At 69.4% G+C, this 16,459-nt stretch overlaps 2 protein-coding genes across 6 annotated transcripts; one reads left to right on the plus strand and one right to left on the minus strand.

Annotated features, from left to right (window-relative positions):
* Positions 1-92: 92 nt before the first annotated feature.
* On the plus strand, positions 93-7,261 carry CORO6 (coronin 6). Of its 4 annotated transcripts, XM_049802431.1 has the most exons (12): positions 93-224; positions 3,031-3,230; positions 3,859-3,981; positions 4,443-4,572; positions 4,667-4,848; positions 4,989-5,108; positions 5,344-5,463; positions 5,932-6,036; positions 6,138-6,283; positions 6,404-6,461; positions 6,565-6,795; positions 6,921-7,261. In XM_049802431.1, exons 2-12 carry the CDS (start codon positions 3,033-3,035, stop codon positions 7,041-7,043), a joined length of 1,536 nt encoding a protein of 511 aa, XP_049658388.1. In that variant the 5' UTR covers positions 93-224; positions 3,031-3,032; the 3' UTR covers positions 7,044-7,261. The 4 variants fall into 4 exon arrangements, with proteins under 4 accessions (XP_049658388.1, XP_049658385.1, XP_049658384.1 ...); XM_049802428.1 differs by lacking the exon at positions 5,344-5,463 and having other exon boundaries at positions 2,998-3,230; XM_049802427.1 differs by lacking the exon at positions 5,344-5,463.
* Positions 7,262-8,083: 822 nt separating this feature from the next.
* ANKRD13B (ankyrin repeat domain 13B) lies at positions 8,084-16,148 on the minus strand. 2 transcript variants are annotated; one of them, XM_049803572.1, is made up of 15 exons: positions 15,988-16,148; positions 12,239-12,374; positions 11,869-11,993; positions 11,730-11,775; positions 11,333-11,476; positions 11,021-11,210; positions 10,830-10,896; positions 10,647-10,728; positions 10,511-10,575; positions 10,288-10,418; positions 9,994-10,151; positions 9,746-9,898; positions 9,467-9,627; positions 9,163-9,239; positions 8,084-9,042 (listed from the first exon to the last, which is right to left on the minus strand). In XM_049803572.1, exons 1-15 carry the CDS (start codon positions 16,096-16,098, stop codon positions 8,826-8,828), a joined length of 1,863 nt encoding a protein of 620 aa, XP_049659529.1. In that variant the 5' UTR covers positions 16,099-16,148; the 3' UTR covers positions 8,084-8,825. The 2 variants fall into 2 exon arrangements, with proteins under 2 accessions (XP_049659529.1, XP_049659528.1); XM_049803571.1 differs by having other exon boundaries at positions 9,159-9,239.
* Between the last annotated feature and the right edge of the window lie 311 nt (positions 16,149-16,459).

The raw sequence follows: 16,459 nt of genomic DNA on the forward strand, positions 1-16,459 counted from the left end.
CTGTACCGGCCCCGGCTCCCGGCTCGGCTCAGCTGTTCTCTGCGGCAGCGGCACTGCGCGGTGCGCCGGGCGTGAAGCGGGGCCGAGCCGAGCCGAGCCGAGCCGAGGCCGGGATAGTAGAGGCAAGCCGAAACCAAAACCGGGAACGGGACAAAACCGAACCGGGCGGAGCCGAGCCGGAACGGGGCGCAGCGCAGGGCGCGCCCGGGAACCGCCGAGCGCAGGTGGGAGCCGGGGAACGGGCGGGCCGGGACTCGGCGGCCGGGCACCGGGAGGGGGAGGGAAGGGACCCCACAAGGAGGGGTCGGGGGGCGGTTGGAGGCTGGGTTGAGGCCCCCCGGGTCCCCCGTCCCCTCGCCCGCCGCCCGGCAGGAGATGGCTATATTTGGAAAGTGACCTCTGGTCGTTCCCGAGCAGCCGCTGCGGATTCAATTGTGGCAACGTAATGGCCCGGCCCGGGGAGCGGGGAGCGGGGCCGTCCTGCCTGGATCCCGCCTTGCACCTTGCCTGCACCCCGCCCGCATCACGCCCGTACCCCGCCCGGCCCCGCCCGCTCCCTGCCGGCACCCCACCCGCACCCTCCCCGGGTCGTGCCCGCACCCCCCTGCGGCCTGCGCACCCCCTGCCCGCGCCCCGGCCGGCCCGTCACGCCTGCACCCCGTTCGGGCCCTGCCTGCACCCTGCCTGCACCCTGCTAGCACCCCGCCTGCACCCCGTTCGGGCCCTGCCTGCACCCTGCTAGCACCCTGCCTGAACTCTGCCTGCACCCCATTGAGCCCTGCCTGCACCCTGCTAGCACCCCGCCTGAACTCTGCCTGCACCCCATTCGGGCCTGCCTGCACCCCATTCAGCCCTGCCTGCACCCTGCTAGCACCCCACTTGAACTCTGCCTGCTCCCCATTAAGCCCTGCTTGCACCCTGCTAGCACCCTTCCTGAGCTCTGCCTGCACCCCATTCAGCCCTGCTAGCACCCTGCCTGAACTCTGCCTGCACCCCATTTGGGCCTGCCTGCGCCCCATCGAGCCCTGCCTGCACCCTGCTAGCACCCCGCCTGAACTCTGCCTGCACCCCATTCAGGCCTGCCTGCACCCTATTAAGCCCTGCCTGCACCCTGCTAGCACCCTGCCTGAACTCTGCCTGCACCCCATTAAGCCCTGCCTGCACCCTGCTAGCACCCCGCCTGAACTCTGCCTGCACCCCATTCAGCCTTGCTAGCACCCTGCCTAAACTCTGCCTGCACCCCATTCGGGCCTGCCTGCACCCTGCTAGCACCCTTCCTGAGCTCTGCCTGCACCCCTCTGAATTCTGCCTGCACCCCATTGAGCCCTGCCTGCACCCTGCTAGCACCCCACCTGAACCCTGCCTGCACCCCATTGAGCCCTGCCAGCACCCTGCTAGCACCCTTCCTGAGCTCTGCCTGCACCCCTCTGAATTCTGCCTGCACCCCATTGAGCTCTGCCTGCACCCTGCCAGCACCCCGCCTGAACTCTGCCTGCACCCCATTCAGCCCTGCCTGCACCCTGCCCAACTCTGCCTGCACCCCACCTGCGCCCTACCCAACCCAGCCCGCACCCTACACGCTGCACCCTGCTCACCTCTGCCTGCACCGCGCTTGCACCTCACCTGCGCCTTCCCTGCGCCCCTGCCTGCATCCTGCCCGCACGCTGCGTGCCCTGCGCCCAGCCGGCCGGGCCGTCACCCCCTCCCCTGCACGCCTACACCCCAAGCTCTGCTCCCGCTGGCAATGGATGAGGTGCTGCAAAATACCCGGCGGGTGTCCCCACGGAGCCCACTCACCCCTCCCCAGGGCTGGGGACCGTGCCCGGGCCCGTGGGGGTGATGCCGGCAGTGCCAGCACCCAGCCCCCCGCTCAGCAGCAGGGCTCTGGGACCCCTCAGGACGTGGTTCCAACCCAAACCCGCTCTGCCAGGCCAGGGACGATGCTGAAGGGCCGTGAGGACCCCTGGGGACACCCAGGGACCTGGCAGATGTGGCTTGGCTTGGCGTTGCACGTGCCCCGGCCAAAAGCCGCCGGCGGGGACGTGGAGGAACAGATCTGCTCCTACCTCTGCCCACAGCGGCCCTGCAGCCTGGGCGCAGCGGTGCCCGGCACTCCGGGCTGTGCTTTCGTGGCTGGATGTGGCCCCTGGCGATGGCTGAGACCCCAAAAGAGCCCAGGGGAGTCCCTGGGGCGGTCAGTGGCTCACGGGTGCCGCAGAGCCCCAGCTCCAGGGCTTTCGGGGTCCCGAGGGGCTCAATGCCCCCCGGGCAGGTCCCAGAAGCAGCGCGGGCTTGGGACAGAGATGGGTGATGGTGGGCGCTGGCGGCGGCCGAGGGCTGGAGACGGTGCCGGGGGGGGGCTCCTCCGCACCCCGGCGTGCCCACGGGGCTGCATGGCTGTGCAGGGTCCAGCCCTCGCCCGGGGCGAGTGGGTTGGGGGTGCAGAGCGGGTGGCACACGTGGAGCCCCCGGGGTGGGAACCCATGGCGGGACGTGTGGGGTGGGCAATGCTGGAGGCACAGCTTTTCTCCTGGGTGCTGGGTCGAGCCGAGCGACCTCAGGCCACCCACGCAGGACGGGACGCAAGGGGACAAGCTGCGACCCGGTGCGCGGCACCTCCGTGTCCGCCCCAAACTCCCCTCAGCCCCGCTTCTCTACTGCAGCCGTTGAGGTGCCAACCCCGGTGCCAGCCACGCGGCACGGCACAGCCGCGGGGCACGGCACGGCTGCGCGTCATGGCACGGCCGTGTCCCTGCCCAGCCGTCAAGCGGCTCTGGCACCGGGATGCCCGTCCCCAGCACTTGCAGCGCTCGCTCCCCCCCTCCGCAACCGAGGGCTACCCCCGGTCCCTGCCACGGGGTCGGGACCACATCGGGCACCATCCTGCATCCCTCATCATCTCCGTGTCCCCAGGCCTCCCGCTGTGTCCAGGGTAGGGGGGGGTGTCTCGGAGCGCAAGGCCTGAGGGGGGCCAAAACCCCTCCATGCTGTAACAAGGTGGGGGTCGTAGCCTGACCCTGCACCCCCCAGCCATGAGCCGCCGCGTGGTGCGCCAGAGCAAGTTCCGGCACGTCTTCGGGCAGCCGGTGAAGGCTGACCAGATGTACGAGGACATTCGTGTCTCCAAGGTGACGTGTGACAGCTCCTTCTGTGCCGTCAACCCCAAGTTTGTGGCCATCATCGTCGAGTCCGGCGGTGGGGGGGCCTTCATCGTCCTGCCTCTTGCCAAGGTGAGCGGGGAGGCTGCCAGGGTCTGCCCCCCCCCCCTCCCCGGGATGTACTGGGGGGACATGCTGATGGGCTCTGCTTTTGGGGAGCTGCCGTGGGCCTGGACCACCCCCCCCTCCCCAGCTTTGCCACAATATCCCCAATCTCGCGTGGGGGCTCGGGGCGGGGACAACTGGGGGGTGGGTGACGTCCCGGGGGCGACCGAGGTGATGGGGGGAAACCGCCGGCTGCTTTCTCCCCAGCCCAAATTCCCCGGGGGCACACGATGCCCAGGGAGCATCCCAGTGGGGTGAGGGTCTGCCATGCCCACCCCAGCAGAGGGGCTGGGGACCCCATCCCAGCCCCTCCTTGCCATCAGAAGGGGCACAAAAGGACTTTTCCCGGCGCGCATCGTTCCTCTCTGTGTCCCTGTGCGAGCCCCGTTCCCACTGCATGCCTCAGTTCCCCCTTCGAGGCTGGTGCAAAGCTCTGGCCACCTCCGGGGTGTCCTGCGCGTCCCCGCTTGTGCCCCAGCCCTACGTGGTGGCCGGGCTGGGGCTTGGGGGGCACCTGGCAGGGTGTCGTCCCCGTCCCCGTCCCCGTCGTCCCCCCCAGCCTCTGGGGATTCATCCCAGCACCTCGGCGTTGCAGACGGGACGGGTGGACAAGAACCACCCGCTGGTGACCGGACACACGGCGCCCGTGCTGGACATCGACTGGTGTCCCCACAACGACAACGTCATCGCCAGCGCCTCGGAGGACACCACCGTCATGGTGAGGGGCTGGACCCCGGGTGGGAGGGGGACGGTGGGTACCGGGGGAGCGGCACGGAGCATCCTCCCCCCCCCGCTTCGCTGCCTGCGAAGTGTCACTGGCCTATTTTTAGCCCCAGTGCCATGCGTTCACGCTGGCGGCGGCTGCTCTCTCCATGATGCAGCAGTTTGTGCTAAATATACCCGCCCCGGCGACTCAGCACCCAGGAATAGCTGGGGGATGGGGGGGCAGGGGGCTGCGCCGTGGCCGTGCCCCCCTCCTTGTGCCCACCAGCACCCCAAGTGCCTGGGATGCACCCCAGGATACAGGCGCTGCTGCCGTCCCCTCGCCACCCTGAGCCGGGATTAACGATGAGGTTAATTGGCTCCGAGGCCCTCAGCCACTTAGCGCTCACCTGCGGGGTGATCCCTGCCACCCCGTGCCCCCCTCACCGTCCCGTCACGCCCCTCCACCCCCCCCAGGTGTGGCAGATCCCCGACTACGTCCCCGTCCGCAACATCACGGAGCCGGTGGTGACGCTGGAGGGACACTCCAAACGGGTGGGCATCATCTCGTGGCACCCCACCGCCCGCAACGTCCTGCTCAGCGCAGGTAAGGGGGTCCCGGGTCGCCCTCCCCGGGATCGGGGTGCAGGGGGGGAGAATCCGTGGGGGTGACGGCGTCTAACCCCATCGGTCCTCCGCAGGCTGTGACAATTTGGTGATCCTCTGGAACGTGGGCACGGGGGAGATGCTGCTGGTGCTGGAGGACATGCACACCGACCTCATCTACAACGTGGGCTGGAACCGCAACGGCAGCCTCCTCGTCACCACCTGCAAGGACAAGAAGGTCCGCGTCATCGACCCCCGCAAGCAGCAGGTCGTGGCGGTGAGTGGTCCTACCGCGTGTCCCCCCACACCCACCATCCCACCGCGGGGTCCCCCCCATCCCATGCCTGCCTGACCCTACTAACCTCCCGCACCCGCGCGTCTCTGTGTTTGGTTTTAACCCGCTAACGGCCGGCGCAGGAGAAAGCCAAACCGCACGACGGCGCCCGCCCCATCCGCGCCATCTTCGTGGCCGATGGCAAGATCTTCACCACCGGCTTCAGCAAGATGAGCGAGCGCCAGCTGGGCCTCTGGGACCTGGTACGAGATGGCGGCTCCTCTCCGGCCGGCGCCGTCCCGGGGACCCCGCGGAGCCCGGTCGATCCGGGGATGCGCCGGGTGCCGGGAATACTCTCCAGCACCGCGTGCGCCCTGAAAACCTCGTGCGTTCCCCAGGACCGGGACCCAGCGGCTGTTTCGGGGGACAGATCCGGACCCCCTCTCCCAGTTTCCCCTCTTCCCACGCCCCGTGCTGACTCTCTCCCCCTCCTCCTAGGAGAGGTTTGCCCCCCACGAAGGGCTGAGGCCCGTGCGGGCCATCTTCACGCGGGAAGGATACCTCTTTACCACGGGCTTTACCAGAATGAGCCAGCGGGAACTGGGCTTGTGGGACCCGGTAACGAGGCCGCATGGAGTGCTGCCCCGGGAACTTGCCCCCCCCCCCCCCCCCCCTTACCCCGATCCTCTGCCCCCCCCCCTTGCTCCAGCATGGGGTACCTGCTGCATCCCAACCTCACCCCCCCACCCCCCCCCCCCCAAAAAAAGATGCCAAGTTCCCAAGTGTGCCGTGCTGTGCTGGGCATGGGGAGGGGGCTGGGGGGGTGCAGGGAGCGATGGGGACGGGGGGGGGGGGGCAAGCCAGGCTGGGGTGCACCCAGTTGTGCAGGTAAGAGGGAGCGGGGTAGGGGATGCTGGGGGGGGCATGCCAGGCTGCCCACCCGGAGGGTTGTGTACCCCGAGGAGGGGGACGAGCCCCGTCCCTGCGGTGTGCCGTGGTTAACGTGTGTGACTAACCAGGGTGGGGGTTTTGGGGACCACCGCTCACCCCCCCACCCCCCCCCCCTCTGCCACTCCGGCCCCGCAGAACAACTTTGAGGAGCCCATCGCCCTGCAGGAGATGGACACGAGCAACGGCGTCCTGCTGCCCTTCTACGACCCCGACTCCAGCATCGTCTACCTCTGCGGGAAGGTAACCCCCCACCCCCCCACACCCTGGGCTGCACCCCCCCGCCCTGCCACCCCATCCCTGGGGGTGCCGGGGCTGGTTGACACCCGTCCCCGTCCCCGCAGGGTGACAGCAGCATCCGGTACTTCGAAATCACGGACGAGGCACCCTACGTGCACTACCTGAACACCTACAGCAGCAAGGAGCCGCAGCGGGGCATGGGCTTCATGCCCAAGCGCGGGCTGGACGTCAGCAAGTGTGAAATCGCCAGGTAAGAACCCTGGGGGTGGTGGGGTGGTGGGGGGGTCCTGGGGGGGAGTGGGGGGGTCCTGGGGGGGAGTCAGAAGGGTCAAGGGGATGGCCGGACCCCGATCGCCTCTGTCCCGCGCAGGTTCTTCAAGCTGCATGAGCGCAAGTGCGAGCCCATCGTCATGACGGTGCCGCGCAAGGTGAGCTCGCGGGGGTCCCAGGGGAGATGGAAGGGGGGGGGGGTCTGGGGGACACGCACGCATCCCCCCCCCCATCTCACCGCCGTCTCCCTCGCCCCCGCAGTCAGACCTCTTCCAGGACGACCTGTACCCCGACACGCCGGGTCCCGAGCCGGCCCTGGAGGCGGACGAGTGGCTGTCGGGGAAGGACGCGGAGCCCATCCTCATCTCGCTGCGGGACGGCTACGTCCCCATCAAGAACCGGGAACTGAAGGTGGTCAAAAAGAATATCCTGGACAGTAAACCCCCCCCGGGCCGCCGCCACAGCCACTCCACCTGTGACCCCAATTTCTCTGTGAGTGTCCTGGGGATTGGGGATGTCGCAGCAGGGGCTGGCTCCCCGCCTGTGGTGGGCTTGGAGGGGCTGGAGGGGGCTCCCCAGTGATCCCCCCATCTGTGCTCCCCCCCCCCCATCTGCAGCGGCCAGCCTTGGAGGAGGTGCTGGAAGAAATCCGTGCCCTGAAGGAGATGGTCCAAGCGCAGGAGAAACGCATCTCCGACCTGGAGGACAAACTCTGCCAGTTCACCAACGGAACGGACTAACGTCACGGCCACGGCCACGGCCACGGGGAGGACTGTCCCGGCCCCCCCGGGGATTAAAGCCGAGACCCCGCAGAGGGCAGGAGCCCAGAGCCGTGTTCTTTCCCCAGGAGCCAAGGCTGCAGGGAGCAGGGTCGGACCTGACACCCCCCCCCCCAACACCCCGACACCCCTCCACTGGCATCGGTCGCATCCTGCTCCTGGGGTGGCCTGCCACAATGTCACCCCGCTGCAGCACCCGGGGGGGGGGGGTCCCCGCTTCGGTCCCCGCAGACTGGGGCTGCTGAGCATCCCTCCTCGGGGACCTGCAAGCTGGATGCCAGCATCCTCCCAGGATGGGGAGCTGTCAGGCCAGGCCCCCCCCAGCCAGGATGCTCTTGGGTACGGTGCTACACCCCCCCCACCCCCCCCCCCATCACCCCATCACCCCCTTCGCCTCCCCCTGCCCCATCGCCTCCCTCAGTGGGTGCTCCCAACCGGCTCTTTGCTCCTGGGCCCCCCCCCCCCCCCATTTAATAAAGAGCTCAGCTGCCTGTGGCCGTGTGCCGGGTAGCGGGGACATGGGACTGCCGTGGTGGGGGGGGGGGGCCATAAGTGCACCCCCCCCACTACCAGTACGGCCCCGGCCCAGGCAGAGAGAGGCCGAGAGAGACAAACATTAAAGAGCATTTATTGGTGTTGGCCGCGGTCGGAGCTGCTCGGGCTCCCCCGGCCCTGGCCCAGACGTCGCTTGTGGGGTGCATGGAGTGGTGATGGGGGGGGGGGGGGGGGGGGGGGTGTTGGCCGCTACGAAAAGTCTCAGGGGAGCAAACCCGGCCCCCCCTCCCCCCTTACAGCCCCCCGGTCCCCTGTGTGCAAAGGAGGAGCAGCCCGGGGCGGGGGGAGCCGGGGGTTAGCACCATTTGACGTAAGGTTTCTCTCGGGGGCAGTGAGTGCCCAGGATGAGGGGGTGCAGCGCTGCCAAGGGGGGGGGGGGGGGGAGGCATCCGAGCAGGGCAGGGGGGAGATGCGAGCAGGGAGTAATGGGGCGGGGGGGGGGGGGGGGTGTGATACTGGGCAGCCTTTTGCAGGCACCCCCTTGGCTGCTCCAGTGGACCCCCATGCTGGGGTGGGGTGGGGGGGGCGGCTGTGGAGCCCCACGCTGGCTGTGGGGTGCAATGGGGCTGACCCCCCCCCCCCTCCCCCGTTGGCAGGCAGAGCAGCTCCCGGGTAAGTGCACTTGGTAGCGCCTGGGCAGAGGGGGGGGCGAGGGGGCTGGGCAGAGCTCCCCCCCCCCCCCCCCAGGTCTGGGGGCACCTCAGGACCCCCACACGAGTGGCAGCCCTACACAAGCGGCAACCCCCTCTCCCCCCCCCCCCATTTGGGGCAAGATGTGCCCCCCACCGCCTTCCTGGGGCGAGGGGCTGAGCAGCACCCCATAGGGTGGTTTTGGGGGGGGGGGGGGGGCTAGGGCTGTCCCAGGAGTGGGGTACAGTCTGTGGGGTTGCCACCCCTGGTCCCCATCACCCCCGCTGCAGGGCTGTCACCCACCCTCACCCTGTCCTGCTGTGGGGTGCTTCTCCCCCTCCCCCCCGCCCCCCGCAACACCTCAGTACCACCCCGGCTATGGGGACGATCTCCCCTCCACCAGGGCCAAATCCTGCACACACACACACACCCCCCCTCCCCATTTGCCCTCCTCAGTGCTTGGGCTGGCTCCCCCCCATCCCGCTCCCCCTCCGTGTCCCCATACACGGCACCAGCCCCATTGGGGTGAGTGGGGGGGGGCTCAGCGGGGGCACGGGGTCACTTCTCCGTCAACGAGAGCTGCAGGATCCGCTGCAGCTCCTCTTCCTCCTGGCGTGTCCGGCGCTCGGCTTCCTCCTGCTCCCGCGCCGACAGCGCCATGGCCAACCGCAGCTGCTCCGCGTAACTGGGGAACAGGGCGCTGGGCCCCCCGCCGCCCCCCCCCCCCGGGGCTGGGGTGACTGGGGGACGGGGGGTCGCCGTGTGCTGGGGAGTCCTGGGGGGGGGGGTGGCAGGGTCTCAGCCGGGGTCCCTGCGGGGCTGGCACCCAATCCTGCTCCTCCACCACCACCACAACCCCCCCCCGGGATGGGGGGGCTGGCCGGACCTTACCAACCTGTCTCCTCGGCGGCTTTCGTGCGACATGGGGTGGGTGCCCGGTTTGCTGTTGGTTAGCGCTTCCCAAATGGTGACCTGTGGCGGGGGGAGGGGGGGGGGTGTGAGGGGGGTGGGGTGCTCAGGGGGTGGCATCTCCCCCCAGCACCCAAAACCCGGTTCCCCTGCACGAGCCTTGACCCATCACCGTGGGATGCAGGGATGGGGTGAGGTGGGGGGAGCATCCCAGGGCAGCGGGGTACCACAGCCAGGGTGGGGGGGCAGGAGGAAGCTGGAGGGGGGGTGGGGGGGGTGGCAGCACCCACCTGGTCGTACTCGCTACCCGCTTCCAGCAGGCTCTGCTGGATGGCGAACTGCAGCAGGTCATCCTCATCCTCCCGTAGGGCGTCCTGGTGGGTGCCCACCACGCTGTACCCCCGCGGCACCTCGAACAGCGCCGGGTCCATCTCGCACGCCCGGCACGAGGCTGCGGGGAAACAGGCGTCGGTAGGGTCGGGTACCCCCGCTGTGTCATCCCCACCCCACCAGCCGTGTTCGTGTCCGTCGTCCGTGTCCCCCCCCCCCCCCCCCCCAACCCCACGTACTCAGAGAACTGGAGCTGCTGACGCTGGAGGAGTCGCTGCTGGGCGAGGGGGCCTCGCTGCTGGGGCTGTGCCGCAGGGAGCTGACGGGCTCGTCGCACCCGTTGAGGTTCCCGAAGGTGATTCGGGCGTTGAGGATGTGGAAGATGGGGATTTCTGCAGGAAAGGGAAAAAAAAAAAAAAAAAAAAAAAAAAGCAGGGAGGGAAGCTGGCTGCGCCACCCGTACCGGCGGCAAAGACTCCCCCCGTACCGATCTTGACGGGGAAGCCCGGCGGGAGGCGCAGGGTGATGAAGTCCCGCAGCTTGGCGAAGAGCGCGTTGCTTATTGCCATGAGGTCAATGATGGGGGCAACCTGCTCGCAGAGGGACAGCGGGTGGTCCTCGCACAGCCACAGCTTCGCCTTGAACCTGCCGGGGACAGGCGCTGGGCTGGGGACCCCTGCCTGCCCCCCCCCCCCCCACCCCGGGGGCTCTGCAGCGGTCGGAGGGGAGATGGGGGGGGAGGGTGTGTCCCCCCCCCCAATTCTGCTCCTTTCCCCCTCACTTCTGTGTCTTGGTGGTGAGCTCCATGGGCCGCCCCATGTCTCGGTTGCCCAGTTCGAAGTTGGGGTTGAAGTACTCCTCAGGGGTGATGGCGGTGGGGTTGGCGTGGCTCAGCGTCTGCGTGATCAGCGTCTGCGGGACAGCCCGGCGGGGTGAACGGGGAGGGGGAATTCCGACTGCGGGACCACCTGCCCCCCCCCGCTCTGGACCCCTGGGACGCTCACCCCGTTGTTGGGCCCTACGTGCTGCTCGGCGATGCCCAGGAAGGATTGCAGGGGGGTCTTACTGCCTGCGGGAGAGGAGGGGGTGAGGGCCAGAGCCGGCGCAGCGCCCTGGCCGCCCGGCCCACGCCGGCTCCACCTTTGCTCTTGCCCTTGTGCTGGTCCGAGAGGTGCTCGGTCCGCGTCCGCGTGATCAGCTCCACGTTGGATGCGCCGTAGACCTGGCCGGAGAAGCGGGGAATGGCAGAGGCGGATACCCCCCCCCCCCACCCGCAACCGGCCGTACCCCCTCCGCGGGCGTCTCAACGCCCCTGCTCCTCACCTTGGCCTCGTACCCATTCACCATTTCCGTCTTTTCGCTCCTCCAGCCCAGGATCCCGGACTTGTTCCTGGGGTGACGCGAAGCACCGTGAGCAATGGATGGTCTCGCTCGGACAGCCCAGGGTGCGAGCACCCTGCGGCCGGCGGGGGGGCGGGGGGGGGGGGGGGCGCTCGGTGCCGCCCCCAGCCCACCTCTCAAAGGCGATGTTCTTGGTGTCGAGCTGGGTGGTGACGACGGGGGCCGTCAGCCGCCCCATCACCTGCTCCTCGGTGGGCTGCACAGCAGCCAGCAGCACCTCCTGGTCGTGGCCGGCCAGGGCCAACGTCTCCGAGTAGACCACCCGCCGGTCGTGGTCAATCTCCATAACCACCGCGCTGGTGTCTGCAGGGAGGAGGGTCAGGGTACGCGGGGGTGACCACGGTCCCCTACCACGTCACGGTGCCAAGGGGCTCTGCCAGCGCTCCCTGGCGAGGGCGGCATGGGGGACCCCCGTGCCGGCTCACCTTGTCCCCGAAAGACGAAGCTGCGGTTGCCCCGCTGCCAGGTCATATGGTCGAAGCCCAGCAGCGTGGTGTCCACCCGCAGATTCTGGCCGCTCTTCCACACCTTGTAGGTGTCACTGGGGCAAATCTTGGACACCAACGGCACTGGGGAGAGACGGCGATAGCCCAGCCGGGGATGGGGCCACCCTGCACCCCCGAGTGGGCTGCCAGCGCTGAGCTGGGTGGGGAACACATCTGGGGAACCCCACGCCTTGGTGGGACGGGTGTCTGCAAGCTTGGGGTGGTGGTGGGGGGCAAAGGGCCAGGTGTCCCCCATGTTGGGGATGGGTGCTGGGGCTGGGGGATTCTGCTGGGAAACTCCCGCTCCCCTCCCAGCCACGCTCTGCCCCGAGCTTACCCCAACTGGTGAACTCCCACTTCATCTCCACGTAGAAGTCCTGGGCCTGCAGAGAGCACAGCGGGGTCAGGAGGAACCCATGGCCGGCGTCCCCCGCCCCGTCATCCCCACCCCAGCAGCCCCCTCCGGCAGGAGGTACCTTGCGCAGCTTCTCCAGCAGGATGGGGATCCCGGCCAGGCGTTTGATGGCTCTCTGGTAGTCGCGGTAGCGCAGGACCAGCTGCACCAGCTCCAGGTCGCGGGTGCTCACGGCCTCCTGCAGAACTGCAGGGCAGAGAGGGGCAGTGCCCAGGGGCATCACACGGCACGGCACGGCACGGCACGGCACGGCACGGCACGCCGGAGCTGGCCGCTGCACAGGAGCCACGTGTATGTCCTACTGTGTGAGCTGTCCCTTGGGGAGCTGCAGCATCAAGTTGACCGTGCCCATGCCCGTACCCGTGCCTGTGCCCGTGCCAGGACAGCTTGATGGAAGACCGAGGCAGCAGCGAGCCCCCCCTCCGGCTCACCCGTCCAGCCGCTGCGGTTCTCCTTGCCCACGTCGGCGCCATGCTTCAGCAGCACCCTGGCGCACTCGAGGTGGCCCAGCGTGGTGGCCAGGTGCAGCGGGGTGCGTCCTCGGGGGTCCAACTGCTCGATGTCGGCCTGCCGGGAGGTTGCGGGGCTCAGGGGGCACCGGGGCGGCCGGACCTCGCCCCCCAATGCCCTCCTGCAGATGCGAGGCTCCCGGTCGGAGCAGTCAGGGAAAGCAGACATTTGCTGGTATCTCAGAGAGCATCCCCGTTCCTGAGCTCCCTCAAGAGACGCACATGTGCTGCACCCCAAAAGGCTCTCCCTGCTCCCCACAGCCGCTGCTAAACCCATGGGAAGGGTGGGGAGAGCATGGCAGCGGCTGCCAGCACCCAGCACGGCTCGGCACGGTCGGGCTGGGCTGCGCCCACCATGCTGGCACGGAGCAGGGGGTACGGCGTGGCAGCGGGGGGAGGCACAGATGTCCCCGGCACGGTGCAGGGATCGATGCAGCTGCAAGCTCGGGAAAAGCCCCCCACCTCTGGGATTTGGAGGGTTTGGGGGGGCTGCTGCCCAGTTGCCAAGCAGCAGCTGCCGGCAGCCCCCCCTCCGCCAGGGCCGGGAGCGCGGCGGGCGACGTGGGCTGCGGCGGGCGCACGTGTTCCCTTGCCTGAGCCGGGGGCGGACGGCTGCGTGAGCGGAGCGGCTGCTCGGAGGATCCCCGAGGCCCTGGGGAGCTGCGCGCTGGGGCTGCGATTTGTTTGTGCCAAGCCCGGAGCCTGGCGCCCAGCCAGCCCCGAGGAATCCCTCGCCCGCCGACAGCGGCGGTGGGCACCCCGAGCACCCACGGGCCCCGCTTCCCACGCGGGGTACGGCGTCGCACCCGTGACCGGGGCTGGGGACACGGCTCGGGGCCTGATGGAGTGGCAGGTGGGGGTCCAGCCTCTGGCCCCCCACCCAGCACCCAGCCGGGACAGAAGCCTTGTGCCCGGAGAGGGGTGGTCGGATGCTGCCAGGGCAGGGGGCAGTGGGGACGAACCCCGAATCAAGGCGTGGGTTTTGGGGATGCCACCCCTGGGATGTCAAACCTGGGGTGCAGGACTCAAAGGTGCCAGCTGGGACCAGGCACCCTGGAGCTGTTTGGAGTGGGGTGTGGGCTCTCCGGCGCCCAGGCTCTCGCCCGCAGCGAGTCCCTGCCTCGCTCTTGGGCATGTCCCGCAGTCCCTCTGCCCCAGGGATGTCGCCATCCCTGCCCGGGCTGTGGGCATCCCCATGCCCTTCATCCCCAGGGGCTCAGCAGGCAGGGGGACCCCCCAGGCTGCCCACACTGTCAGAGCAAAACAGCCCCCCCCCTGGTTCCCCGGGAGCCAACGTGCTGCTCCAACGCTCTCCAGGCGACTGCTGCTTCTTAATTGCGCTAATGAAATGACTCTAATTAAAGCAATCGCCCCCCAGCCGGGGGACGGGTGCTGCAGGCTCAGTGGGGGTCCCCAGCCGCAGCCCTGCATCAGCACCGGGCGGGACGAGGGTCCCCACTGTGGGGACACGGTGCCGGAGCCAAGCCCGGGGGACATGGCATGACCCAGTTTTTGCCAGCAAGAGCTCAGTCCTGGGCCCTGGCACTGGGATGGCTCCGGCTCGGGGGCTGCGGCACAGACCTCGGACCACTGCCCGTCCTGCGACCGTGACACTCACCGGGGCTGGGGACAGGGACAGGGATGGCTTCGGGGTGGCAGCGGTGCAGCGCAGGACCAGAGCTCGGCCGCTCCTCCTGTGCCAGCGGGGCACGTGGCACAGCGCATCCCCTCTGCCGGGGTTGTCCTCGGGGTGGGGGACCCCAACGCCTGCTCCCGAGGGGCGGCGGGGGACACGGACCAGCGTGGGGAGGCGGTGCCGGGCGCTGCTGTCCCTGCGCACTCCCAGGTCCCTGCCACGTGTGATGGGGCAGGTTGCGGTGCGGGGTGTCCCCGGCACGAGGGGCTCCGTGTCACTGCCTGCCACGTCCTCGCGCTGTCCCCACCACGGGGACCCGCTGGCCCTCGCTCCCCAGCTGGAGGCAAGCGTGGATAGGAGGTCGTGGTGACAATTCAGGAGTCACCCACGCAGGGCCCTTATGGGGACACAGAGAGGAGCAATGGTGCCAGCTGCCCCGGCGCTTCCTAACCCAAAACGCTTGCATGGGGGGGGACACCAATGCGGTGCCACTGCCCCCCACGTGGGTTCCCGGGGTGGCGGGAGGACAGAGCCCCCGGGCAGGGGGACACCCAGCCCCCCGCATCACACACAGCGCGAGCCCTGACCTGCTTACCCAGGGGATGCTCTGGCAGGGAGAAGGGCTGAGCCGTGTCCCTAGATGCCCTGGAGAGATGGCAGGGGGGGGGGGTGGGAGCTCAGCTTAGCCTGGCCCCCACCCCTTTCCCTCAAACCCCCACCTGCCCTGGGGTCTGGCCTGCAGCACCCATGGGCCCCCCCTGTGCACCCCTGGGGTGCTCTCGCCCTGCAAACGGCAGCAGGGGCCACGGCAAAGCCCCTCCACTGGCCACGCTTGGGGGGGCGGCGGAGGGGGGGGGGGGGGTTAGAAAGCCTCTCTGCAGGCGAGCGGGGCCGGAGCCACCCTCGCAGCCCCTGCATCTCCCTGCGCCCGCCGAACCGCTGCCGCCTGCACCCAGCTTTCATCTCCACCGTGCTGGGCTCCTGGGAAAAATGACCCCAAATTACCACGGAAATAAAACAGCCAGTGATGGTGTTGGGGGGGGGGGGGCCGGGGTGATGCTGCCATAGCCCCCCCCCCCCCCCCCACCTCAGCTGGCCCCCACAATGGAAGCGGGTGTGGCAGGAGCCATCGCCTGCATCCCGGCAGGAGCATCCCGGCGCGACACGCAGGGCCCCCCCGCCTCGTTTCGTGCATCGGTGGGGTCCATCCGGCGTGGCCTTCAGCACCTTAGGGTGCCGGGAGCTGGGCCAAGGGAGCGGGGATGCTCGGCACAGCCTCGCTGCCGGCCTCCCTCCAGCGCCTGCGGTTTCCTGCATCTTCGGGGTTGGGTTTTAATTACCTGAATTGCAACGCCACGGGGGAGAAAGAGGCTGGGAACCCATCTGGGGATGCACCCGTGGCCTCGCTCCATCACCGGCCGGCTGGAGGGAGGGGGGGGGGGGGGTTCCCGGCTTGGGGGGACACAGTGGGTCCCCCCACCCTGAGAAGAACCCTCCTGGCCTCTTGGGGCTGGGAAGCTGCACCCTGGAAGCGTCAAGGGCCCTGTGTCCCCCCTGGAGAGGGGCTCAGCCTGAAGGTGGGGAGCTGGGGGCTGTACCCCCAGTGGGGCTGGCAGCACCCCGAGATGCAGGGGCGTGGGTCGGGGTGCCGGGGACCCGCAGCGGCCTAGCGGGGAGCGGAGGACACGTGGGGAGGGATGCTCGGGGCTGCGCGCACCAGGGGATGCAGGAGACCCCACGGGTGGTACCCACCGCTCCGTGCCAACCCCGGAGGCGGCTGACACAGTTCCGGGGTGCAAGGGGGGACACGAACAACCCCCCCCCCCCCCCCCAAACACCCACACGACCCTGCCAACCCCAGAAAGCACCCTCCTCCTCCTCTCCATCCTCATCCCAGCCCCAAACCAGGAGCTCAGCTGCATCCCAACAGCATTGCATCAGCCCCAGCCGAACAGGTCCGCGTCGGGTCGTTGTGCGGGTGTGTGTGTCGTCGTCCCCCCCCCCACCCACCCACCCACCCCGGGGCCATCCCCACCTGCTTGGCGCTGAGTTCCCTCTCCAGATCCCGGGCTCGGTTGTGCCAGACGAGGTAATGCAGCGGGTACCTGCCCTCCGGCCCCTTCCTGCCTGAGCAAGACGCGAGCATCCTCCGTGCATGCTGGAGCGGCGCGGCGGGCGCGGCGTGGGGCGGAGCGGGGCGGGCTGGGGGGGGGGGGGGGACGGGACGGACGCGGGGCTCGGGAAGGGAAAGGGAAGGGTGGGGGGGGGGGGGGTGGGGGTGGGGGGACGACGCGGGGCGGGGCGGGCACGGCACCTCCCGCCCGGTGCTTTAACCCCCCCCCGTGGGCCTCCCACCCCGCTAACCGCACCGCCCGGCCTCATGGGATTTGTAGTCGATCTGTTCTGCATTCCCCCCCCCCCCATCCCCTCCTCTTTCTTTTGGCTTTTCGCTCCCCCCACCCGCGTTGCTCAGCCCATCACCGTGGCCTCCGACCCAGCGGGGATGG

This window comes from Accipiter gentilis, chromosome 6 (assembly GCF_929443795.1).
Source record: "Accipiter gentilis chromosome 6, bAccGen1.1, whole genome shotgun sequence".
NCBI lineage: Eukaryota > Metazoa > Chordata > Aves > Accipitriformes > Accipitridae > Astur > Astur gentilis.